Here is a 27,468-nt window from a genome sequence, read left to right as displayed (position 1 = left end):
AGTTCCCACAGACGTGTAAGAAGGCTGACAGACTGCACAGAGCTGCATTTATTAAAGGCAGAGGCAGACATGCTGGGGTGGGGGAGATGGATTATTAGACCAGGACAAGAATGTGGGTTCTGTAATCTCGTTTGCCAGGTTTCAGAAGTGAGTCTTTGAATAACTTTCCTGTGTGACAACCATGTCAAGAGAATTAGGGCAGCACCGGGGCAATGGTGAGCAGGGCCTGCCCTCTCTCTACCCGCTCAACCACACACCTCTCCTTGCCAATCGTGTTTCCCGCCACTGATGGAATCTGACTAAAGGGAGGTGAAAATTCGGGCTGGGATGGATGTCATACACCCTTTCCATTCCGCAGCTGAACTATCTCATGACAGTTGTTATGTATTATAAATCATTAAATCTAACCTGAAAGAGTCTCTTTCTATGGACTGGTACAATAATGCAAGTTTTCTATTCCTGACTGAAGCATACATACTAAGCTTTTATTTGGAAGTACCCGTGGCTTCATGTTAATGCCTTGATCTTGCTAAGCGCCTATATTTCTGGCTTTTATCATTTAGGAACTAAAATGATTTACATAACAAATTTAAGTTGGCACTACTCAACACATGGAAGTATACGAGGGGGGGGCGGGAGGGAGTTGGTTTATATGCTTCCGTACATTTGAATTTACTACAAATGTTTTACTGCTTGGTATTTGCTTTAAAAATATAAAGCAAAGGAACTTTATGAAAATTATGTTAAGTTTTCAATGTGAAGTTGGCACTGTTTTACATGAGCAATTACTACTCTGATTCTAGCAACGTCTTAGGACAATAACTTTCCTAGATGTCTTAGAAAGGACAGGTGGGCACTCAGGAGAGACACGTTTCATTTCTAGCAAGGTATGTTCTCAACAATGAACTTTTCCACCCCTGTTCTGCTATTGTGGCACTTAAAACTGTATTTTCCTCCACTGCATCATGGAAATAATATAAATCTATACATACTTTGATGAATGAGGTTAAAAGCTGACCCCCAAAGTTTAATAACTGGTGATTTAAGCCCACGACAGGTAAGTCCAGCGTCTTCTCTACAGTTAGTCTAGGCTCACACAAAGCACAAAGTGTACGCCGTACGCTCACGTCCCCTAATAACTGACCTTGGTTAAGGGTAGAAGTGCTATTGATGTCACCTGAGATAAAAGAAGACTCAGACTGTTTCCTCACGGTGTCATTCCACATCCTTCTGATACGGCTCTATTGATACGAAACAGCAAGAAAAGTACATTATGTTCACCTCCCCATGCTCACCTCACTAACACACTGCTCTACCGGAAATCAGTAGTATCGGGCTGTTGTTGGGCTTCTCAGGATGTGTTTTGTTGTTGGTCCCAAGATGAGGGCACCAAGACTGCCTTGTTCCTCTTCAGGGCTATTTAATCTTTACTCGTACACACTTTGTAGGGCCTATCTATCTATCTATCTATCTATCTATCTATCTATCTATCATCTATCTATCCATTCATCCATCCATCTATCATCTATCTATCTATCTATCTATCTATCTATCTATCTATCTATCTATCTATCTATCCATCCATCCATCCATCCATCTATCTATCTATCTATCTATCTATCATCTATCTATCTATCTATCTATCATCTATCTATCTATTCATCCATCCATCTATCATCTATCTATCTATCTATCTATCTATCTATCTATCTATCATCTATCTATCTATCTATTCATCCATCCATCTATCATCAATCAATCTATCTATCTATCTATCATCTATCTATCTATCTATCTATCTATCTATCTATCATCTATCTATCTATTCATCCATCCATCCATCCATCCATCCATCCATCCATCCATCCATCCATCCATCTATCTATCTATCTATCTATCTATCTATCTATCTATCTATCTATCTATCTATCTATCTATCTGAGGCAGGTTTCACGTAGCCCAGTCTGGACTCTGCTTGCTCAGTAGCCAGGGACAGTCAGGAACCTCCTGCCTCCATCTCCCTAGGGCCCGGATTACAGGCAGATATCACCACTCCTCACTTTAGTCTTCCACTCTTATCTGTTATTTTATTGGTTTGTTTAAAGTGGAGACAAAGAATTATTAAATAAATGTGTTGGGTGCCTAATAAAAGTACTGTCCTAGATGACTTGAGAATATGAATTATTACAAGTTTAGTAAAGTGAACTCAAAAAGAGTATTTGCGCCTACACAACACATTGAGTACATATTTAAGAAGAAACTGAAATCAAAATCCCAAATAACAGGTGAGTTCTCACTATCTAGATCACTACACCGAGGAAACAATTAGTGCGTCTAAACAGAACACGTCTCCACAGACTTTCTCTAAATAAGGTTAATTAAAGATGCTGTCAAGTTCTTTGTTACCTGTGTGCCAGAGGAGTAGCGAGCACTGGTGCGCGTGGTTGATGCCTTCACAGAGCTGTGGGGGCTCTCGGTCGGGAGGCCGCCACAGCAGTACCAGTGTCTGAAGCACTTCCCATATTCTTTTCGTACCTGCATTGAACAAGTCCAAGACCAGAGGTTTAGTGGAAGTGTACTGGCTTCTCCTGTCCTCTCTAGCTCAATGAACAGTGAAGGCAACTGAGAAAAATTAAACTTCCATAGAGAAAACAGGTTGAACTTGACTCAAGTTCGATGCAAGTTGCTGAAGCATTTGTAGTGATATTTAAAATACAAATGAAATATCACTACAAGTATTAGTCACTAGAGAAAGCTCTGTCCACAGACGGCCTGGTGGTAGCTTTATGACTCATGTGGAGATGCTTTGGAGTCCACTGTTATTATGCAAATTCTGATTATTAATACGAAGTGATAGAGTAAAGGTTTCTTCTCTCAAGTACTTAGCAACTATTGGCAAAATAACTAGACAAAAAAAATAGCATCTTTGATGCTTGGTTGTACATAACCAATTTGGAAGTCCATCACTGACGTTTTTATAAGTTTAGCCTTCCTAGGTAGTCAATACACAAACCTCTAGACTGCGCACCTTTGGCACGAGAACACACCCAATGAAAAGTATTTTCACACATTTGCCAATACTCGGGAGGAGATGTTTTCCCCAGGTGTCTGCTCTGTCTGCCTTTGTCACCTGTGGGGTCTCAGATGTCAGTGGCTCCATTAGCACACAGCAGCCTTATTTATTCAGTTTCCACTCACAGGAATGAGGGACCCACGTAATTTCCTTTCTTCCCTGAAGCTGGGGTAGATGAGCAGATGCAAAAATACTCCCCTAAAAGAAAGTTCAACTTAGCCTTTAAAATGTGCGATCCAAGCAACTGAAATAGGCCCCTCATGGGCAGGGAGTGGCATAGAAGTGGAAGGAGTGGGGAGGTGTGAGAAGGGACTGTGAGGGGGCGTACTGTAGTTGTACTGGTGTATAAATATGTTTTTTGTACATTAAAGCTAGATTTTGAAATTAAAATAGACAAGAAAAAACTGGAGACCAAAAAAAAAAAAGTCTTTTCCAGTAGATTACACAATACTTGAGACCATTCCCGTCTCATAATTCTGTTAAGACTGCCTGGCAAGGCCCCGACTGACACTCCTTCACCAATAAGATAATTATCGCCGCACGAAGACCTCCTAAGCCTAAGCACACTTGCATCGCCATCTTCTCTGTTTTATTAAGTGACGCAGAGCAGAGCGAACAAGAACAGCCTCGAGCTTTCAAAGCACTTCCTGGGCCCAACTGTGCTCATTCAAGCATTGAAATTTTATTTTTCAACTTAATCGTTTTATGTTATATTATTAACAATCTATCATGGCAACTCTCACGGAGAGACGTGGAAGACTGGGAGAGTGCGTGATGCTTCTAAAATGGAATTCTTAATGCGAGAATACAGTGGAAATTCCATGTCCAAGAAATATACGCAGCTATGTGAAGAAATGGGCTCTTAAGCCTTCTGCTGCGAAAGCTGAGCTTTATGTCAAAGCTGATGGAGTGACCTCTGAGAAATAACCACTATGTGACTATACGCTTTGCGCAGGATGCTCACTTATGTAAGACACACACAGAAATGGCAGTGGTTACCATGGATATCCCTGTATAATGTTTAAACTGTTAAAGTACATGGTTATTAAAACACAAGATACCTTAGGAAAATTTTCTATACATGTAACCGTTATTAGTTGCTCTGAAAGCCGAATAACCAAGACAATGGCAATCAAAATGGTATTTTATCCAAATCACACCCTCTGGTGTTGGTTTTGCCCAATGCCTGTATTGCTGTGACTGTACGTTATTCGTCAGTATTTCACGTCCCCATCGTCATTATCTCAAAATTACAGCTTATTCAAAACTGATGGAAGTAACAACACTATCATCTTGTCAGGGCTGAAAACTTAATCGTTTTCACTTTCACAATTCTCGTTCTCTGTTCAATTTAGTGACCAACTAGTAATAACAGAATCAAAGACTACATTAGACATGCAGGCAGGGAAGGGCGCGTCCTCGTGAAAGGCACACAATTCTAAACTTAAATGGCAGCTAAGTGGTTTCCTTAGTTCTGGCTAGAGACTCAAGGTTTTCTTTCTCAACTTTCATTTTTGAAATTATTTTTGCTGACTCCACATCACATACATGAAATCAGGACAAAATAATCAGAGGTGAAACACTAAATGATAGTTGTTTTAGATCTTTCAAAACCACTCACAAGGCAACATTAATATTAATCTTTTGCATGTCTGGAGCTTTAAAAATTAATGTTATTTGTCCTTGGGTTCATTTTCATTTTGGACCAGCACATTCCTATCAGTGAGCTAAGACTGAATTTAACCTTGTATCAATTTTTTTTTTTTTTTTAGCTTATAACTATGCACAGGTACTTCACAAACCTTTCCGCCAAAGAAGGGGCTCTGGACATAAGAATCTAGTGTGCTATTGTCCCAAACAGAGATTCAGAAGGTGGCTGGCGCTCTGTGACTCTGCACGGGCGCTTACATCCCCATACACAATATGACACTGTTCATGGACAAGCCAGCTGTCAGGAGAAACCTTTTCCAGACCTATCCTCAAGTCAAAGGTCAAGAATATGGAGACTCTCCCCAGGGGTCCCTCCACTTACTTTCTTTTGAAGAGCACAGTGGAAGATGAAAATGAACAATCCCTGGAAAGCATTAAAGGTGGTGAAGAGATATGCCATCACAACAGTCTCCTCATTAATATAAAGAAACCCAAAGGACCAGGTTAGACCCAGGAGACACAGAAGGGCAAACGCGCCAAGCACCCAAGACCTGAAAAAATAAAGTGCAATTTTTTTTAACGGGTTAAATGAGGGGAACAACATTCATCTCATTTAGTAACGACTCAGTAGTAGAGGTTGACTTGCTCTATGTTCACCCAAATTCAACAGCATTTTGGCTTTAACCTTCCATTGATTAAGAGAGAACAATATTTAGTACTGCAGCTTCCTGTGAGCACAGCAACAGCGGGTATTGGCCTTTTCTCGCTCCAGAATGAACAGGCATCAAAACGATATTAAAATGCAAGGTGTAAAATGTCCCCCGTGGCTTTACTGTCTTTCATGTGAATTTTAGTGAAGGAAATTAAGGAGTCCTTAATTAGTTTACTCCTATATTTTTATTCCTGTGGTGTACGCGTCTGATACTAGATAATGCGACACACACAGAAAGGTTAAATGGCAGATAATCACGGAGAGCCTAGACTTCGGATTCTAATACGCTAGACTGAGGTGAGCCTACGAGATTACAATGAAAGCATGAAGAAGCCTAGCTGGAATGAGTTACAGAATAAAACAAAACAAAACACAAGAACGGTTTCAAAATAAAATATTCTGGCAGAGATTTCATCATGAAAAGCTTAAGGAGAAAGGAACTGCAGAAAACGGGGCGGAATGAGAGGGTTTCAGTCATTGCATTCCATGTCTAACTAATGATCTTACTTGATAAATGGCTTATTATCTTCATAGCTAGAAAGCATTATAAGCAGAAAAGAGAAACAAAATTATTAGGCAGAATTAAAATAGAAAGTAATAAGAAATCATTTATATATTTTATAAATTAGTCAAAATTAAGAAAGTCAAAATGCAGAGGCAAGCAATAAAAAAAAATAAAGGCATATTATAGTTTAAGGATACTACAGCAAATTAGATACTCCAAAATAGCTATAAAAATTAAAAGCAATTCATGATACTGACGGATTTGCAAAAAGTATAAATCATGCTGTAAGTTTGTTAATGTAGGGGTCTACCTTACCCAGGTAAGTCCGTATTATAGTAGCCATCACAAACACGGTAATTACTGGTGTAGGTGAGAAGACAGAAAGAGGAAGGGAAGAAAAGAGAGAGACGCTAACGATTAGCTCTCTCTCTTACCATGCAACATGCAATGAAGCTGGCACTAGCCTATTTAAAACATCTAATTAAAAAAATATTACCCTTACTATAATCTGCCATTTTTTAACATTAAAAATAGTATTTTCACAATCCTGGCATACCCAACTTTAATACGTCCTTGAATTCTACATTAAGACTCACATTTTAAAAATAAGTCTGAAAAATGTTTCCATAGCTGATTTAATGAATCAACATCTATCAATTTTGGGTTAATTAGATAGCATTTTCACTAATAGAATATTGCAGATTTTATTCAACATCGAGATAAAGCAAACACTTGTTTAATTAGCATGGAAACAACAGATAATCTTCAAGATAACAATAGTAATAGGGAAAATTCTCTTAGGAAAACAGGATTAGGAGGAGAAACTGCTCAGAATCCTTAAATCAAAAAGTCATTTAACAAAACAAACTTAATATAATCATATCAGCCATGCAAACAGGACCATCATTTGGAATTGCATTTTAAATTCAAATGAAATCACTACAGTGCTCTGAAATTTCCATGAAGCCACAGAAACAATTTCTCTACTCTAGATCAAGTCAGAAATTATCTGCTTCTTGACCAATGCCCGCAACATGGTTATGGAAATTCAACCTCGATCGGTAAGATTTCATTCAGAATCCCTTCTAGAGCTGCCAGAAGGCAGAAACGCCTGCGTTCCCTGTGGAGGATATCTTTTACTGAGCTCGTCAAGTATAACAGTTCAAACATGAAATACTTACTTAATGTTTTCCAACCTGCTAGAATCTGGTTTCAAAGTGTTTGAATGTTTCACCATTTTGCACAGTGTAATCACCAGGAAAATAATATTTAGCTGTTTTAATGAATAAAGAAAGAAAAGATCACTATGAACAACGGATAAAATACGTTTTGCAAGTTTAGTTAATGAGTTCACCCAGTTCAGTACCCACAGCATATGGACACTGTATACAGCAAGTCAATTTTCATTTGTGTATCCAGTGATGAGTTCAGCCTGTGTGGAAAACACCCTGGCTATTATGATCGATCTAACAGATCATTTGACATGGAATTGCAAGCTCATTAAGCCAGTATCATGTGGTAATGATTAAATTAATTAAAAAACCTAAATTAGTTTCTTTAGCTAAATGTAGTCCAAGGACTAAAAGTCACCTAAATAGAGACCCCGAAAAGAATTCTGAGAAGTGCATTTACATCAAGAAACTGCTGTGGACGAATTGCTGAGTTCCAGAAAACCTGGCTGAGAGCCTACCTCTTGATGGTGACCAACTAAACCAGAGGAATGATGTTTGTATGACATCTAAGGTAACAGAGCAGCCATTTAAATAAAATACATGAAATAGTTGAAACTAGTAAGAAGGTAAGGTTTTTACTGTCTGCGTAACTTCCTATCTAACTAATGTTAAAAGTCATTCGCTCTTTCATCCCTTGTTCACACTGCCTGAAACTTGGTCAATTCCCACAAAATTTTAAGTTCGACTAAGTAGTCAGCTGTGCGAGGACTTTAGGGACAATCAAAAGCAAACCAAGGAGGCTGGAATTTGATGTGGAATTGTTGGATTCCCTAGAGGTCAGATGGTTGGATAAAGAAGACAGTGGGGACATTATGACTTAGGAGAGGTAAGACTGGTAAATTCGGGCAGAGAGTCAGAGGGGAGCACTCTTCCGTTTATGCCCTAAGACTAGAGCTAAGTGAGAGTACCCCTGCAGCCTTCCTGGGACATTTCATTCCTTCATTCATAGATCCATCTACTCATGGTTTTTTGAGAACTCAGCATAACCCATGGTTCTCTGGTCCTCGTGGAAGACTCAAGAAACACACACTGTATGAGGGGATGTGCTTCTCTTAGGCGAGAGACAACCCACTGTGTTGTCATTGCCATCCTTGCCGCCCAGTCACAATGACACACAAGCAAATGACCCCACACTCATTCGTTATTACTTCTGATTTTATAACCATGATGCATGATACAAACCAATACATTAAACGTTTCCAGATGTCCCTACTAATGTGTTCGGGAACAAGGCAAAGACTTTAAGCTGTGTACCACTGTTCTCTGAAGCACTTTATTATTTCTCATAGAAGTAGAATTTCCTCCGTTCAGGGATAAAATGAGGCTAATGGGCATAACCTACACATGGTGACAGATGGTTTACCTTTCTAGGGTAGTTACTTAAGGGCAAAACAGATATTTGTTTTATTTAACTTCTTAAGAGATTTATCAGAGAGAAGATAAAACCATAGGAACATTTCTTCCTTTATTTTTACAGAATTATTCCAGCTGGTTTATAGACATGTTTTCTTTCACAGAGACGGGCCACATCACACAGTTCAACCAACAGATATTTTATTGACCAGCCTGTGCTACACAAGGATGTGTCAATCATGCCGTGAAGCTTAAGACAGGCTTCTGCCCCTGAGAAAATCAGAACTCTTTGTGGTAATGGAGTAAACACTGATGACTTTTTAAAGAATCATGGTAAAGAATGTTTTTAACTTTTCTCAAAAAGGCAAATTTCAGCAATGCCACCAGTTTCCCATTCTATGCATTGGTCACCTTAACTGATCACACTAGAGGGTAGCTGGGAGGCAGAGTGCCCCGCAAGGCCAGGATGTGCTATGCTCAGTCTGTATTAGCTGGGGAGGGAGCTGCTCAAAGACACTCTGCATGTAAATAAACTCAACACCTCAATCCAAACTCAAGGTAAAAAAAGGAATGGACTCCAATCTTGGGTGAGAGGACCTTCTTCACAAAAGCAGATAAAACCTTTCAACCATATTTTGAATGCCCTGAATGTACTGTTTATTCGTCCGTCCACCCACCCGTCCGTCCGTCCGTCCGTCCGTCCGTCCGTCCGTCCATCCATCCATCCATCCATCCATCCATCCATCCATTTTACTCTACTTGTTTATTTATTCATTTATTTGATACCCATTCTGATTATGTCTCTCTGGCTGGCCTAGAACTCACTATGTAGTCTATATAGACCAGGTTGGCCTTGGACCCACAGAGATCAGCTTGCCTCTGCCTCCCATATGCTGAGATTAAAGATGGATACATCACAGTGATCTTAATTTAGAGTGTTTTAAAATGACTCAAAAGAGGATCACCTTAAAGATGAATATACAATACACTCCATGAAAAAATATGTTGCAAAAATTATGATGGAAAAAATAATAAAATGGTCAATGGGCTTTTATATTCAAATTGTTTGGAGCGTGTGTAAATGTTTCACTTTAATGAAATGAAAAAGAAAATGACAGCTAATGACATACTGTCATCAAACTTTCAGTTAACTCATACACAAAACTTTTAGCCTCTGAAGAAAAATTACTTGAAAACATAGAACTAATGGAGCAAGGGTATATTTAATAGGACAAAACACTGTCATTTCTAAACAAAATAATTACAAAAGGAGGCTTACAAGGAGCACTCTTGAGGCACAAGATAGCAAAAAAAGTGTCAATCGGAGAGTTTTCTCCATGCTTATTAAATATTAAAATTTCACTGATATATATTATTTGCAGTGAACTAGAGAAATGGAATAAAATGCTTGTGACATAGATGTTGACCAATTAAACAGGTTACAATCAACATATACAGTGAACTTCTTCCTGGAATGAAACAGACCATTGATGGAAGCACAAGCTGCTTTACAGTTCTCTCTTATCTAATATTTAAACATTTTAACACTAAATTTCAGTTTCATACAATAAATTTTATTATGATTTTTTCAAGAGGCAAGACACTCCAGAAATTATGATTTTTGCAGATTAGAATATTTTATTATACTTCCACTCCTGTTTTCTCCACCACTTCTTCCTTGCCCTTTTAAAATAGAATAGTAGGGCCGAAATCCAGGCACAGAAAAGCAGACAAGAACAGCTTCAGTATAATCTACAGTCCAGAACAGTCACCTTAAGACAGCAGACTGCTTTCAAATAAACGACTGTCTACAAATCTGAGTTCCTTTCTCAAGACATACATGACTTTCCAGTCATAGTACTACATTTTTGCTTTGTCTGTTTTTAAATAACAGAATGAGTGACTTCATTAACTTTTTTCTTCCCCTATTTAATTTCTAGTATCTTCTATAGACTTTGAAAAACTAAAGAAATCACGACAATCAAACATTCCCCCCTTTTTTTCTCTGGAGGCAGACAGAGAGACAAGAAGAGACACCTCTACCACCCAGTCCCTCTGCTGTAACTTGTCCTGTCTGAAGAGAATATCCCAACTTCCACTCTTTGTAGTTGTCCCCCCCCACACACCCCACAACACAAAATATTACTAAATACTAGTAAATTTAAACATAAGGGGATATGTTAAAAATTATTAATCAATGGGTAAGGAAAAGGGCTAGGCTGCATATACATGAAAAACATTGTCTAAACTGAATGACTCACATAAATTAGTAAATTTAGATCATTAAATAGAACTATGTTAGGTATGTATATAACCCACTAGTCTAAACGCACATGGTGATAACTTATTTGGAGGGGGGATTTGTTAAGAAATTATTTGTACATTAACTCTACACTGTGGACTTATCTGTGCATGTGGGTATGTACATACAGGTATCTGTAAACATACAGATATTTTGTTATTTCTTAATAGAACCACATGTAAAAGTTGGGACCAGAATCAGAAGAGGTTAAAAAAAAAATTCACTCAGCAAATAAATAAATAAATAAATAAATAAATAAATAAATAAATAACCAAACTGGGACACTCTTCCAATGACTACTAACAATACCCAAATCATAACTGCAAACATTATTATTTACATCATACTTTGCTAATCTAATGGGGACTACAGAGTGAAGTGTGACCTCCGTTGCTAGGCATGACATACAACAGAGTTTTTAGAAAGGAGAAGTTCCCAGGGATTATAGGAAAGCACGGTTTGTTTTATGGTCATCAGCTTGCTCCATTGAATCACATCTGTCTGGGCTTAGCAGCTTTAAATTCATTCCACAGCTTGCAGGGCTGACATGGATATGATAAGACAGAAGAGCCGCAACAGCGCTCTGAAACAACCCGGCTGAACTGCACATGTTCCGACCCTTTTTGTCCTCCCTAGAGCTTTGGCTACCTGGCAAGTGCAAGTCTAAAACCGCGCTTGTGTCTCCAGATCTTTGCTGTTAGCCAAGCAGAAAGCGATTTCCCCTGGACGGGCAGCCAGAGAGGTGTTCTCTGAAGAAGACTTCTAAGTGAGCATGTGAGCTGAACTCTTACTGAACTGAATTAATTATTAATGATGCAGATGGAGCTGTCCAAATGATAAGAACAGCTCCTGACGTGTCATGATCCAAGCCTTCATTAAACCATTTCAGGCATACTAATGGTTTCCCCTGCTCATTACTAACTGGCACTTTTCTCATAGATATAATAAGTCCAGTGCCTGTAGGCAAGACATTCTATAGAAAGGCGTTAAGGAGGAAGTTTTATCTCCCACAGACTCTTACTTTTCTTCACAGAATATTACAAAGGTAGACCTATTTAATACTATTAAGTTAAAATGGTTTCAACTCAGTCATAATCCAAAATGTATTTTCTTGGAATAGCAAGTAATGTTTTGTTATAAGAATATTCCTTACAGGGACAGTATATAATACAATTTATATTATTAAGATTCATGTCAGAATTAGGTTTTAAATGTCTTGTAATACCACAGTACCTACTTAGGTAAATGTGTTTCTAACATACATATGCTGTACAATCTCATTTCTCAATTTAGGTTAGATATTGTATTTCAAGTTATCATTTTGTATTCTCTCTGTGCTGGGATGGTTAGAAGGCAAAGCAATCTCCGAATCTCAAGGAGATCTGTATGGTAATTGTTACTGGCTGGTTTCTTTTGTTTGTTTTTAGGTAGGGAACAATGTGACCTAGAGCCCTCCACAGGTCAGTCGGAAGGCAGAGTATAAATGAATATCAGAGTGATAAATAATGGGCTCCCATAATAAGTGGGTGATGCACCAAAATACCTTTTACCCATTCCTTACTGAGTACACATTAACTTGTTCTTCAAACAAAATGTTTTAAATATATTATTAGTTAGTGCTAATCTTTGGAGGTGACATTCTCAGTCAACAGAAGTAAACATGTGACAGTTTTATATCCCAAACACCCCTAATGCAGGCTTTGTATTTAAATGTGTTTGTTTTAGGGAGCTCTAAAAAAGCCTTTAGCCGTTTTTATGCTAGAAAACACTAAGGGTGTGGTCCTATACACTAAGGGGCAGAACTGGGGCCATTGCCTAGTGAGGATAATCGGATGAAAATGCCCCAACCTCAGGAACACTAATAATATTTCTGTGGTTTCCACAGGCTTTCATCTCTAGTTTCCATGCTGCGCTGTTGAAGTAGCTATGCGACATAGTTGTAGTAAGATCTAAAATGCACACACTGTTTTTAGGTGTTTTGTTCAACAACAGTTATTTTTTTAATTAATCATTCGTGTAAGATCGATATTAGGTGTCCTTCTCAATCACGCTATCTTATTCTTTGAAGAAAGTGTTGCCCACTGGAGCTGAAGGGTCAGCCTTTCTGCATGTACCCAGAATCTCACCGCCTCTGTCTCCCCAGTTCTGGGACTAAGGGGTCTCCTGGCTATCCTGGGGTTCCCCTTCCACACTTCAAGTCTTCATGCTTGCGCGGCAAGAGTCTGACTGACTGAACTAAGACCTTTTCTTTCTGAACTTTATGAAACACTAGTGAACATTAAAACATCCTGAACAGTTTCCTTAGGGGGAAAAAAAGATAGTAGCAGTAAAATACTTAAAATAGCAATAGCTAGTGTGTTTAAGGACATCAATTCTGCATAGATATTTAAACTTGTTTATGGTATTTTTTTCAAACTTCTAAAGGCTATTAATACTCATTTCGATCTGCGTTGTACTGTACTTGGGACAAAGTTTTAAATTTTAAAATTCTGATCTTGCCATTTCCAATATGAATATAAATGATAGAAAAGGTTTTTTAAAAATACCTTAATGCTACTACTGATGACGTATATAAAATTTGTTTAAAAATAAACTGTTACTGATTTTTAAAAAGTATATTAATTCTTCAAGAGATATTCTTATTTCCAGTGAATTTAAAATTCATTTACTAGCCATTTTAATTAATTTAAGTTTCATAAAGATTTATGATCTATAAGAATTTAAGGTATGAACATTCACTTAAAAAAATTAAATTACTATTAGACTGTGAAGAAAAAAAAGTAATGTCCATTTGCCTGACTAAACAGTCAAAAAATTCTTAACATGGCTGATGAGTGGTCTTGTGTATGTTATTTATTTATTTGATATTATTATGCTGTTTCAGCGCACTGATACAGAAACAGCATAGGGTATTTTTCAGGCATAGTGAATCAGTCAGTGTACAACTTCCCATAATGGCAACCGTCTAAATATGCTTCACGATACTGTCCTCTTAGCAGACATATTTATACACCTTTGACTGCATCATTAGCAGTTGGAGGGGCACAGCTTAGAGTCCCGAGTACCAGTGCTACAGTGGCCGCCAGAAAGGCTGCGAAAGGGAAGTCTGCTTACCAGAATAATGAAGGTCACAGGCCCAATGAAACTCCATATGAAATAGTTATCAACGTGAAGCCAGCAACTATTTGGGAAGGAGAAAAAAAAAATGCAGTAAGTAGCTTTCCTGGATCCTCACATTAAGCAGAGAAACAAAACCACAAAAATCCAGCCAAGAAACCATCCCTCCATATGCCTTTGAAAATTCATTAATCATGGGCAAGAAGAATTATAATAATTCTGAGTTGGCTTTGACCCAACAAAGTTGGGCAATTCCTTTACTTTGACCTGCAGCAGGATTCATTTCAGGCACAGTACAGTACAGAAGTTTTCATAGGGAAAACGGAGGTCCCACCCCAGGCCTGAAGCCCTAGGAAACTTCAACTTCTTTAGACGATGCCAAGCAATACTCCACATTGCACCATCATTCAAAAGTTCTATGTGTAATCCTCGAAATTTGTCTTTCGGGTTGATCAGAATTAAATTGCATAACAGAATTTAAAGAAAGCACTCAGAGGGCGTTAGTGGCAAGAGTACAGCATAAATAGCTCCATTAGAAATGGACACATACTAGGGGAAAATATAAGCACGCAACCTCCACAGCATTAAAGTGGATAATGCATGAACTCATTAAGACACACTTTAGTGACAGATATCAAATGTCCTCACGCATAAGTGGTTTCTAGACATAAAGCAAAGAAAAACCAGCCTGCGGTGCGCAACCCCAGAGAACCTAGACAGCAAAGAGGACCCTAAGAGAGACATACATGAATCTAATCCACATGGGAAGTAGAAAAAGATAAGGTCTCCTGAGTAAATAGGGAGCATGGGGACCATGGGAGAGGGTAGAAGGGGATGGGAACAGAGAAAAAGATACAGCTCAATAAAAACAATAAAAAAGGACACACTTTAGCTAGTGGTTCATATTTCATACAATATGGAATCCGCATTGAATTTCTCTGGCTTTTTCAGTATCTATAAAGTCATGGGCTTCTTTACTAGAAACAAACACTATTAACTAATTTTATCAGTGGAAAAAATAAGCAGAGTTGGAAGTCCAATTTATGCCTTTAGCAACGTAAACCATTAGAGAAGTGCCATCTCTTCATTCTGCGACTTTCTGTACTTTTAAGAACAAGAGAGGGTGAATTATTTTAATCCTCTTAAAGTTCCTGGTAAAATATTACCAAAGCGAAACATCTGGGATGGAACATGCTTCCGTAACAGTGCAGAAGGAGAATCGGCCGCACAGGGACTTGGGGAAGCGCTGGCTTAAGTCAGACGCATTAAGTTTGGGAGAATTTTTTACTTAATATCTTTCTGAGGCCAAAAAGTTATTTACTTTTTCAATTTGTTTCAGGTCAATCTTTTGTGTTAAAAGAGAAAGTCCATAATTTAGAATCTGCCTCACCAGAGAACAAATCCTTTGAACCCAGAAAATTACAGAAGACTTGATTGTAATTTGTGCACGGCATGCCTCTTCTCTCCCCCAGTAAAGCTTTCAGACACGATTTTCATCTGTCAGGAACCCTCACTGACAGCTAACAGGCTGTAAAAAATTATTCAGTTGAAAAGCACGCAGGCCGCTTGCAATTACTTACGCCTTTTGTGTCCCATAGCTCTTATAGTCAATAGCGGCCGAAACCCCGACCACCGTGGCAGGGAACAAGTATCCGGCCACATAGTAATATTTCTTCCTTGAATATTCGCTCTCGAAAACTTCAACCAACATTAAGTAGAGCTGGACACCTTCCAGGCACATCCAAGAAAAAGCCGCTAGGAAGAAGAAATGCAAAAGCCCTGCGAATACAGGGCATAAGACCTGAGAAGGGAAAGAAGAGAAACATAAAGGTTATCTGTGAGTACGAAGCATCCTCTCCTCGCCTATGAAACCGTCAGTGGCAGGATCACTAGTGTTTAAATACCTCATATCATCAGTATCTTCACACTCACACACACACACACACACACACACACACACACACACACTTTCCATAAATGGACACAAATTAAAGGCCTGGTAAAATATCAAGGGCACATATGCTTGAAAACCATACCCCTAAGTGTGACAGACTTCCTCACTAAGTGATTGCCGTTTTAGGGAAATTAAGTATGAGGAGGAAGCCAGATTTTTAAGATCATGTCTCCACGTCCCCACAGAGGACTCTCGTACCCCACTGCGGGTGTCTGTTTCACAAGTCCGCAGTACAGTTATATACAGACACATTATATCTACTTAGAGCAGAATTGTAGAAGTTTGCTTGAATGACAAATATCCTCACTCTAATTATGTAGGATCACTTCCTTTTTGTTTCTGGGGCATTCTGAAATATCCCAGATGAATCCAGGGTGATGCGTTAATAAATTATGCTTTGTGTCTGACGCTGAGGACTTGGGACGATGAATACATTGCTTTAAGCATGAAAGAAAGGCTGCTGATCACAATATAAGCAAAGTAGGAACTTGGAAAGTGGCATCTTTTTATTACAGGGTCCCCTGCAGTCTTCTGTTGTATAACAAGCCAGAAAAATGAACTTGTAGTTTAATCCACGAAATGAAGGCCTTCATAATTACTTCATAATAGCATTACTGAGTAAGCTGTCTTATAATTCCACACAGTTTGTCCTTCGCCGTGACAATCCATTGCATCAAACACTAATGCCTGTGTCACGGGTGTACTGACAGCTAGCAGACTGACCAAGGTCAGTCAACTCGACAGGTGCTTACCGGGTAGGACGTCTTATCGATGCCTATGAGATAAATAAATTCGGCAATGAAAAGGTTGATACAAAGGTTCTTGTGGATAGTGTTGCGGTCACTCTGTAAACCTCGGAAGAAACAGAAGGTGAAGATGCAGACCGCCAGGCAGATGAGGGAGACAATGATGCCCACCCAGGTGATGACTTTGAGCAGAAGTTCGTGAACATCATTAACCTAGAAAGCGGGAAGCGCAAAGAACGTCAGCAATCCACAGCACCAAGAGGAAACCTTCTGCCTCCACCGCTAATGAAGAATATTCGCGTGCTCGAGCGGGGCTCACGGATAAAACTGTTGACTGTGTAATGGAGCTGAAGGCTACCTTATTGCATTTACAACTTAAAAGTGATTCAACAAAAAGGGGGATTTTGTATAGAAAATGATGTGAGAGGCCCAATCTTCTAAAATAAGTATTTAAACAATTACCTTAAGAAATGTAGACAGAATAGTTACACGGAATGATGACTAATTATGATTAAAAATAATTAGTCTTTTAATGATGGTGCGGCTAATACATCATTCAACTTTTACATTTTCCCCTGCTCTTGGGTTTCTACATACTTACACAGTGAGAAATAATGCAGACAAGCCTGATACAGACACAAGTTTTGTACTGTATTTTTCTTGGAATGAGAAGGGATGAATACCAGAGTCTTTCTCAAGCTAGACACTCAACCATTGAGACACATCCCTGACCCCATGCTATATACTGAATCTTTTTTTTTTTTTGTGGCTACTATCACTCTCTTTAACAAGAGGAACAACTATGTAGGCATATTCCAGAAGCTTTTCTGACTTTTCAAACTCTGTAGTTCTATATAATGTGCCAGCTGTCACAGCAACATTGTGAAAAGCGATTCCACAATTCAGCATAGGAATGGCATCCGGCATCTGGGAGCCCATGTTGTGCTCTGGCGACCCCCATTGCTATCGATTCTCAAAACCCTTACAGCCTCTGAAAAGCATCTTCCCACAAAGGTGGGCAGGAACTTAGCAAGAAAGTGTCAAGGCTTCTGAGCATACGTGGACAGGGTAAAAACAATTAGAATCCTACATTACTTTGTTTGCTTTTTAGTTACGATAAGCACCCAAAGATGGACTATTACACAAGCTGTTTTGAATCTCTGAGGTCTTTCCCTGCGACTAATTAGAAGTGCAAATACTTACTGAAATTTCCCTGTGGGCCATGAGAATAGCAAAATTGGTTAGGTGGCTGCACGCACACGTTGTGCGAGTTTTATTAGTGTCAACCAGCTTGCAGCCCTGGGTAGACCAATATCCCATCATGGTTCTCTCTGAGTAGTTCCAGAAGGAGCAGTTTGCATTGAAATAATTGTGAGTCTGGGAAATAAAATGACAAGATAAAATTAGGATTTTTACACTCAAAGATGGCAGTAGCAATTGTTTAATATGTGCAAAAGGTAATTTAGATTAAACTTTGCATGTTTCGGACTATAAAGTTTTCCATCAGCAAAGTTGTGGACTATGTTATACGAGGCACATATCTAGCTTCAAGGGGACTTTATAGTCCGAAACACTCTAACGTGTATTCTAAATTACCAGAGATCCATTTCACCCAATTACAATTTCGATCTTATGATTTTACCTACTGATGGTAAAATCAGTACATTAGAGTCTTTCTCCCTTTTCTGATAAGATTAAGGTTGTGAATTGGTTCTGAGAAAATCCCAGAGGGGCCAAGTGTCTTAAAAAAAATATTTTCAAGTTTGGGTCCTTTTTATGGTTACTTGTAAGTGACACATGAGATACATTTGAAACACAGTTGACACTGTAAGGATCTTAAGAATAAATCAAATCAAGTAAATATGAGCTAGGCTCTATGACTGCACATCCTATTCTTGTCGGCTTGGTTAGCTCCCGGCGTTCATTCTCTCTACTGTAGCAGCCCCACCTTCCAACATAACTGTCACATAAGCGCCAGCCTGTACTCTGGAGCACCACAGACAAGGCACACCTCCTCATTTCTGAACTCTTAATGCAATATTTGATGAAAGTTGAGCCAAATATGACTAATTTTTGTATGTAAATATGCTTGTATCTGTGTGCATGTGCCTGCACGCTTTGTGTGGAGATGCATGTGTGTGAATGAGCCCCATATAACTAATTAAAAAATAATGATTAGCCATACTATAAAAGTAGACTCTGAAGAGTTAATACCCAGCTATCCTGCTGCTAAGGTAAGAGTTAATTTTCACCCCAAAACAAATTAGAGTCATTTACATTTTCTTGTTGATTACTGAATTAGCTTTCATTAAGAATACACTTAAGTTCTAATAATCACTGAACCAGGCTCATTTAATTTTATGTTCACAGACTTAAATAAACTTGTGTCTCTGACCTAGTCCAACATTTAAAATTCAAATGGGAAGGCCCTTCTCCCTCACACCCGTCCGCCCAACCGCCCAACCGCGCCATCCTTCCTGCATCCTCAGCATGTCAGCCTGGCTTTCCTTGCTCTGAGGGGTCAAGCCTTCTGTGGCTTCATCAGCATACATCAGCTTACATAAATGTGCGGCAAGGTGAAGAGCACCGGGTCTGTCAGGTACACACGGCTGGACTCTTTATTGATGGAAACGGAAATGACGTGGGAGTTCACGGCAATGGTGCTGTTCCGACCCACGAAGTCTGGACCCAGCTTGATGGTCGCGTTTTCCGTACTCAAGAATTGTCCCAGACTCCGGTAAATGATGAACACCAGCTTTGCCAGCCCTGGGACGGGAGAAACAGTCATAGTGCTCACAACCAATAGGAGAGAGCACGTGGTGAAACGAGAATAAAACAAGAACACCCAGTGGACACTTTACGTGGATCTCAATCAAGTTCGTGGAGAAAGTAAGGCATTATTTTAAATGGTAAAAGTCATTTTAGTTGCATTAAGGGTAAATTTTCAAGACAGAACAAGTCCACCTCAACAGCTTTTTCTTTTTTTCTTTCTTAACAAGGGGAGTCAGAGAAAGAAAGAGAAGGACAAAGCAAAGCGGGGGTTGTTGCCTCTCACCGTTCCTGCTGTTCTGTTTGACAGTGTTTGCTGAGAGCTGGATGGAGCTGCCGGCCCCCTTGATGCCTAGAGGGAATTTAAAATCTTGGACCTGCCCTTCCGTGCTGAGTACTTCAACTTGCAGAACTGGATGAATCAAAAATAAATAAATAAATAAATAAATAAATAAATAAATAAATAAATAAATAAATAGAGGGGGGTTGTCATTCTTTAAGCTACAAATAGACAAAAGAGAATCCCAAAGGAATTATTGCTTCCCTTTTCTACTACAAACCTTTATTCATTTGGGGTCTTTGTATTAAGTAACTCTTCAGTGACCATCCCTCAGTAGAAAGTGAGTGTGTATCTGAATGCCTTCACCACACAGGCACATCTCTTTCTAGGCAGAACTGTGTCTGTAAAGTTTGTAGCTACACATTTTTCCAATTTCTACGAGCAGCGCGATCAGTAAAGAATTTTAATGAGAAACTGTCAGCGGAGAGATGTGACTTCACTCCCTTCTTTGATTCAAAAATAGCCTCACCCCTGCACTCTCATTGCTCAAAGACTATTTTTAAATTTTGTTTTGTTTTAAATATGAAAACACGGACATTCGGAGGTTCTTAGAAGGAATTCAGCCTCAAAAGACACCACTCAACTGCAAAGCTTACAATGATGCAAAGATTATGATGGTGCCCGTACAAGTCTTGGACTCCCCTGGGTGCAGACACAGGCTGGCAATTGCTCTCACTGACTCATGTTGGGAAGGATCAAGCAGCTGGTAAGTCTCCCTGCTTCTATCGGACTCGCTGTGTGAGGGGCAACGGATCCGGTGGGGAAGCATGACTAACGGAAGTGTTTCTCCAAAGACGGCACCCAACAGGAAGGCTCAGAACGGCATTATGGTGTGACAAGTGGTGGCAGACACATGGGAATCATCCTCGGTTACACAGAGCATCCCAAGCTAGCCTGACTACATGAAACCCTGCCAACAAAACAAAACAAAGCAAAACACTCGTCCCCTCCCCCTCTGACATATAATTACCTCCTTATTACATTAAATGGCTCTATAATTAATAATTACTCCTGTTAAAAAGCAAATAAAATAAAAAAATCTGAGTTTCGTGCAAATTCAAATATCCTACACACACATGAATTCGTTCACTTCCTCTACATTATATTTACATTTTAGCTTAAAAATTATGTTTATAGGAAGAAAAACTGACATGAACTTTCTAAAGTAATGGGATTATTCCTACACATGACTACTGATTTTAGACAAAACTAAGCAATGGATATGGGATCATCAACTTTATAAAAGTAAGTGCGCATTTGCCAGTAAACAGTGCAATAGAGAACAGAAACATCCCGGGGATACTAAACAGGACTGAAAGGAACTTTTTCAAAACCCTAATAGTTTCCGGTCTCTATGCCTCAATTCATACTTTAATACCTACTTAATTTTAAATAACCTTATATTTTCTCATTCAGAAGACAGGGTATTGATGTGTGCTAACCACTTCACAATCTTCTCAGTGATTAAAGTGTTACGAAAACAATCCTTAGGAGAATATGCTGCATGCCACACTTTAGATACTAATAACCTAATGAAATTCACAAGTGTAACTAGTTAGTATATTAGAGCACAGTAGTAAAATAAAATTAAATAATATTAGCAGAAAAAATTGAGTACATTTTAACTTGTTTAATGGAAAAAAACAAAACTTTACAAAATAGTAGGAATAAAGGAACAGCCCCCTGAGCTGGAGGTCTTCCTATCAGAGTGGTCTTTTGTACTTATGCAAACATCCAGGATGATAAAAGCACCCTTTAAAAGAAAAGGTCACTTACTGTTGTGTTCTATTTATCACTATCTTAGAATGCGATCCAACAATTAAAAAAAAATCAAAGGAAATGTAGACTGTGGGAGTGTAACAACTCATTATTCACAGTATGCATAATTAAAAAATAGCCCATCATGCAATTCTCTTTTGTTTGGAGAACTCTGGTACTTCTTTTAATATCAAACCATGAGTGAAGTTTAATTCTAATAGAAATTCGAACAAGACCTTACGAGTGTATGGGACGTGAAAAATTGATTCTGAAATCCATATGAATGAGGTGTACACAAAGGCAGTCAAGGAAACTCCTCAAGGAGAAATACTGAAAGGTTCAAAAGCCGCTAGCACCCCTGAAAACGAAACAGTCCTGCACAGAAGCAGGCAATGCTAGATCCTACTACTGTGCTGACACCTGTAGAGCCTTGATGGATGCCAGAGGCAGGGGAGAGCACACAGAAAGAACTGGCTCATTCCTACGGAAAAGGCCACATCAGTGCTTCCTACCACAAAACACAAGAACACAGAAACTTTAGAAAGACTGCAGCCAAATGTAAAAAACCACAAAGATTACTAACATAAATTTACAAAGTTAAAAAGCATGGCATCATTATAAAATCAAAGTAGCGATGCCTTTCAAAAAAAAAAAAAAAGAGCAAAAAGTTGAGGAAAATTTCTTAGGCATCAAAAATCCAACACTAAAATTAAAAACTAACCAATTAATTGCACATCATTATTATGTAAAACAGGAAGGAACAGAGTATTTTTAAGCTATATCATCTTCAACAAATCACTGGTCAGAACACACACAACATGCAAAGAAATAGAAACGTAGGGAAATGTTGAGAAACAAATTCAAAGATAAAAGTAAAACAGGCCATTTAAAGTAATACAAAAGGAACCCTTCAAAACATCAGGTGAACTACAAATAAAAGCAGCAATGGGATCAATCCAAACTAATTAACAAAATTTATGTCAAAATAAAGTGTCAGCCTGTGGTGGTGCAATGTTTTTACCAATGAGAACAGAAACTGGAAAAATTAGGTAGAGAAAAAAACTGGAAAATATTTGGTAAAATGGATTAGTATGGTTTATCCCTTAAAATTTTCTTGTAGGATACATGCACACATGCCTAGAAAACACACTGAACAAGAAGACCTACAACGACTTCTGGTCTACCTTTTCTCACCAAAAAATGGGAAGCCACTGAAATACATTTCAGGATAAACTGTGCTGTATTCTTAAATCAGATGAATGAACTAGGTGTGCACATGACAGTAGATATACTCATGAAAACCTAACTGTGAGGGAAAAAACATCCAATGGGATTTACAATATTAAATCATTAATGCCATAAATACAGTACCCATGCACAACCTCCTAAGTAAAATTCTAAAAATAAATCTTAAGTGGTAGTTGAGTCTAAGAGTTTTTGGTCAGCTTGGGCACACCATCTCCAAATAGACCCCAGAAAAAAGGTAAAAATTTATATAAACATAAAAAATAAATCAAGGTGATAATTATTCCCTACTTGATCTTGTCTATCATGGAGAATGTCTGTCATCAACTTTATGTGACTAAAAGAGCTTCTGTATAGCCTGTGCGTTTTAACTAATGTGAATATATTAAAATATCATCCCTTAGCACTGCTGGATGTTTATGTTGGTCACTATGGCACATGCCTTAGTCAACAGACAACTCACGTGTATACACTCCAGTTCACTGGAGAGTCATTCAGAGTCTCATTCATCACAGCTCCCCACCCCCACCCCACAACTGGCTGCAGCGAGATGGAGAACCTCTGGGGAAGATGTTGATGGGGCCCTGAGGACCTGCCAAAGCTCGGTCAGTCTAGGCTCCAGGGAGAAGACAGCACAGAATAGATTTGAAGAGATACAAGCCCAGCCTCCTGTCCACACAGCAGAATGGAAGAACAACCTCTGTTTTTGTAAATCATCTTTTGGCTTTTTTTTTTTTTTTACAGCTATAATACAACTAAGTCTAAAATGACAGTGTGGCAGGGTGGTGGTGGAGGCTATACTGTCTACTGAGGCCATTCTGAAAATAAATGATAGGAGATTTTATAATGGATGGATTGGGCTTCTCTTATCTAAGCTATCCAATAAATCTTAATGTCAGAAGAAAAGACAGTGGACAGTATGTGTGCCACTGTGTTACTCAACAGAAAGCTCCCTGGGGTGCTGGGGAGGTGGGAATGACGCTTGGCCTGGTCAAGCTCCTAGGCCTAATTAGCATATCAACAGAGTTGAATGATGACTCGGAGATGAAATCAGCTGAATCTCAAGTGCAGGAAAGTCTACAGGACCAATCATCCTCCTTGTTTCTCTAATAAAACATTAAGTTTTTTTTTTGGTAAAATATTCAGTCTCTTAATGAAAGATAATTATGCCAGTGAATGAACTATATAGACAGACTATTATATCCACTTTCAGATGAGGCATTAACACATTCACAAGAAGTAAAGGTGTAAGAATATTATCTTCTGAACATATTTTCTTAATGTATAATTGTAACTTTTCTCTAAAAAAAGGATATTGAAGATTTCACATTAATAATGAGAGGACACTATTATATGCTGTCAAATACCACAATGGCGGAAAATGCAAGCAAGAGAAAAATTAGGCAGATGGTGCTGAAACTAGGTATCAGAAAGTTTCAAAATCAAAATTAGAAATTTCTGCTATTCCCAAGATAGAAAACAAAAACAAAAAGTCACTTACTGGGAGAAGCATTTAGCATATAGATTTCTGGCCAAAGACATATACACTAAGCACACATAAAAACTGAACTAGAGAAAAATAAATTAACAGATACTTTAAGATGAGTGAACGGGCCATAAACACATGCCAAGAATTAATCAACTAAATGTTACTTACTGGGCACAGTGGTACATATCTCTAATCCCAGGGCTCAGGAAGTTGAGGCTAAAGGACAGAGTTCAAGATCATACAGGCTATAGAAGGAGACCAGGTCTCCATCATACTCAACCCGCAAAGTAAACACATGTTACTTAGTAATCATAGAAATGCAAAACAAACCCACACAAGATACCAATATAAACTACTGAGAAAGCCAAAAATAAAGAGACCGAGTATTGGGAAGATGGAGAACAGATGAACTCTCACTGCTGGTAAGGGACCAAAGGAAAATAAGAGTCGCCATGTGGTAACAACTCAAAGAACCAGGAATGGGAAAGAATACATAGAACTGAGAGTACATCCTTAAGATGGAGGGACAATGAGCAATGACTGAACTACAGACAGTAAGTCTGGATAGGGAGCTCTCTAAGTGAACTCAACATAAAAGAAGCAAGATTAAAAATAATGCAAGTCAAAGTCAAGAGCCGCGCACAGGGATAGGAAGCAGTTGCTTCCTGGGCTGGAGGTGGGAGGCCACTGCCTTCTGAAGATAAAAATGTATCCTATGCTGAGGATTACAGAGAGAACATTTGTTCAAAATTCATGGAACTCACATTCAAAATATATACCCCTGAATACAAATTAGACCTCAAATTTTAAGGCACATGCTGTCCCTGTACAATCACACCATTTTTATGGGATCATATATCCTGAGTAAATCATATGATGATGTTAAAACAAACTGATAAGAAGAAAACCAATTTGTTCTAATAACTGAAGACACAGCCATCCTTTAAGTGGCTCAAAAGGATAAGGAAATAGTAGGTTGTTTTCGTAGTATATTTAAAGTTCTAGGAAAAACAGAATGTTTTCTTCATTCCTAAAACAACATATATTTCTCTTTTTTGCAAAAAAAAAAAGAAAAAAACCCAAGACTATGAATTAGAAATTAAAAAAATAACTATTTTAAAATGTTTAAAGTGACTTTTATGCTGATAAGGTTGGGACAATAAGTAAAAAGACACAATAAATTCTAAGCATGGGTTACTAATATCAGTAAGATGTATACATTGTATCCTAAATGTAGTCATGACATCTAAGCTTAAAGCTTTAATAGAAAGAACGATCCTTCTAAACACAGAAAGATATATTAAGAAAATGAAGCTGGGCAGTGGTGGTGCACGACTTAAATCCCAGCCCTCTGGACACAGAGGCAGGAGGATCTCTGTGAGTTTGAGGCCAGTTTGGTCTATAGAGTGAGTTCCAGGACAGTTAGGACTGTTTTACAGAGGAAGAAAAAATGAAAATGATGACTTGCAGACATTTCATTTTCAGTTTGTCTGGTACTGGGAAAAAATCATCTGGGATATAGAACTGTGTTAGGGTTCCATGTAAATCAGGGGTAGTAGTGCATTATGTAATCCCAGGAAGGTAGAGCCAGAAGGTCCCCAAACCATCTGGGAGACAGAAACATGGTCTATGGGTTTCAAAATTTAAAAGATCACAGAATTTAACATAGTCCTTCAAATTTTTATGCTCAGTTAAAGTCAAGGGAAAAAATAAGTTATTTTGTTTTTTTTTTTTTAAAACTAATATTAGAAAATTTGGGAAACAAATTTAAGTTACAAAATGCCAAGCCATAAGTCTTTTCAGGATGCCTTCACTAAGAGGATTGGGTCCACACCACTTCTGTAATTAGGGGACTGAAACTGGAAACAGGTGAATTGGGTTCAGTGTGAATGAGCCTGAGGACTACAGCGAGCGCAGAACTGTCTGCAGATAATAGAAGCTTTGGGGGTTTAATCTTTTCTTATTATGAGTAAACTACATTTTTTAAAAGAGCCAGATACCTAAGATTATGGTGGGTGCCTCCTTTTGACTTCACCTATACACAGAAGTTACTGAGTGATTTATAATTTGTGCACTTCAGAATAAATTATTAGTACTTCACTGGAAAATTTTACATATAGGAAATAAAGTTAAGTTTATATTTTCAATTCCAGTGCCATATTTGAGTTACGCCATCTCTTTTTTATTTTTTCATTCCTTGGCAGTTAATATGCCACCATGATATTGGCAGTCATGATTTGGCAGTAAGACATGGCATTCCAGCCAGAGAACTTCAGCCTTGCTTGTGCTAAGGAGTCAGCCTGGATTTAGACGGAGGAGAGAGAGGTCTGTGTTCTTTTTGGCTTTCTTTTTTTTTTTTTTTCTTATAATCGGGAACCTTTTATTTCAGTACAATATACAGTAAACTTCATCTGAAGATTTACAGAGGAAGTCTTCAGTCTCACCAAATAACTGTCAATTCGAAGATGAAGAAAATTAAATACCAATTTTTACTCTCCTACCAAATATTGTCAACAATAGAAATCTGACCCTCATTGGCAGCATTTTAACTCCGAGTTTACTCCCAAACTACTGATATTCATTTGACTACCTAGAAACAATGCTATTTCATGCTACAAAATATGTACTTCACTGACTATCTTTAGGAAGAAGGAGAGAGAGTTTCTCCAGGTCGGGCTGACCTTCAACCTGGACCTCCCGGCTCCGCCTCCCTGGAATTACAGAATGTACCTCTATTTCCTGGTGCCAGGGACTCAAACCCATTGCTTCCTGCATGCTAGATGAGCACATTGCCAGCTGAGCTCCACCCCAACTGTTCTGAGTCTTGCTCTAACTCTATAGTCCAGAGTGGCCTTGAACTCATAACAATCCTCCTGTGTCAGCCTATCCAAAGCTGATATTACAGGTATGAACCACTAATTCCCAGGATTTAAACATCTTTTTTACCTAAAGCAGTCTGTGTTAAATGTAAAGAATCTACCCGAGTTTTATGAGCTACAATATTTGACGGGAAGAACACATAAAGTAATTTAAATTCATTAGGAATGTTATAAAAATGGAAAGGCTTTTGCTACATTCTCATATGAAGTACTTTCATTACTTAAGCAATCCATATTCTAGCATTTAAGTGCTCTTATTTTTTTCTTTTAATGATTTTTCAATTGAAAAACTCACACATACTCATAAAAATAACTTTTATAAGATATAGGCAGATTTCAGCTTG

At 38.4% G+C, this 27,468-nt stretch overlaps 1 protein-coding gene across 14 annotated transcripts in view; it reads right to left on the bottom strand.

Annotated features, from left to right (window-relative positions):
- Adgrl2 (adhesion G protein-coupled receptor L2) overlaps positions 1-27,468 on the bottom strand; it is a 256,854-nt gene that overhangs the window by 6,079 nt on the left and 223,307 nt on the right. For 13 of the 14 annotated variants that reach the window (XM_050149429.1, XM_050149430.1, XM_050149425.1 and 10 more), the window contains 10 exons: positions 19,700-19,825; positions 19,205-19,410; positions 17,848-18,021; positions 16,651-16,857; positions 15,525-15,745; positions 13,942-14,008; positions 7,122-7,213; positions 5,106-5,274; positions 2,407-2,535; positions 1,145-1,241 (listed from right to left, as the gene is read on the bottom strand). In XM_050149429.1, coding sequence (XP_050005386.1) covers positions 1,145-1,241; positions 2,407-2,535; positions 5,106-5,274; positions 7,122-7,213; positions 13,942-14,008; positions 15,525-15,745; positions 16,651-16,857; positions 17,848-18,021; positions 19,205-19,410; positions 19,700-19,825 — 1,488 coding nt within the window. The remainder of the gene's footprint in view (positions 1-1,144; positions 1,242-2,406; positions 2,536-5,105; positions 5,275-7,121; positions 7,214-13,941; positions 14,009-15,524; positions 15,746-16,650; positions 16,858-17,847; positions 18,022-19,204; positions 19,411-19,699; positions 19,826-27,468) is intronic. The other variant, XM_050149435.1, reaches the window with a different exon arrangement.

The sequence above is a fragment of the Alexandromys fortis genome, unplaced genomic scaffold (assembly GCF_014885135.2).
Source record: "Alexandromys fortis isolate MF-2015 unplaced genomic scaffold, M_Fortis_MF-2015_v1.1 scaffold_68, whole genome shotgun sequence".
NCBI lineage: Eukaryota > Metazoa > Chordata > Mammalia > Rodentia > Cricetidae > Alexandromys > Alexandromys fortis.
Note: the sequence above shows the minus strand (reverse complement) of the source record. Positions and strands in the feature narration are given on the sequence as shown.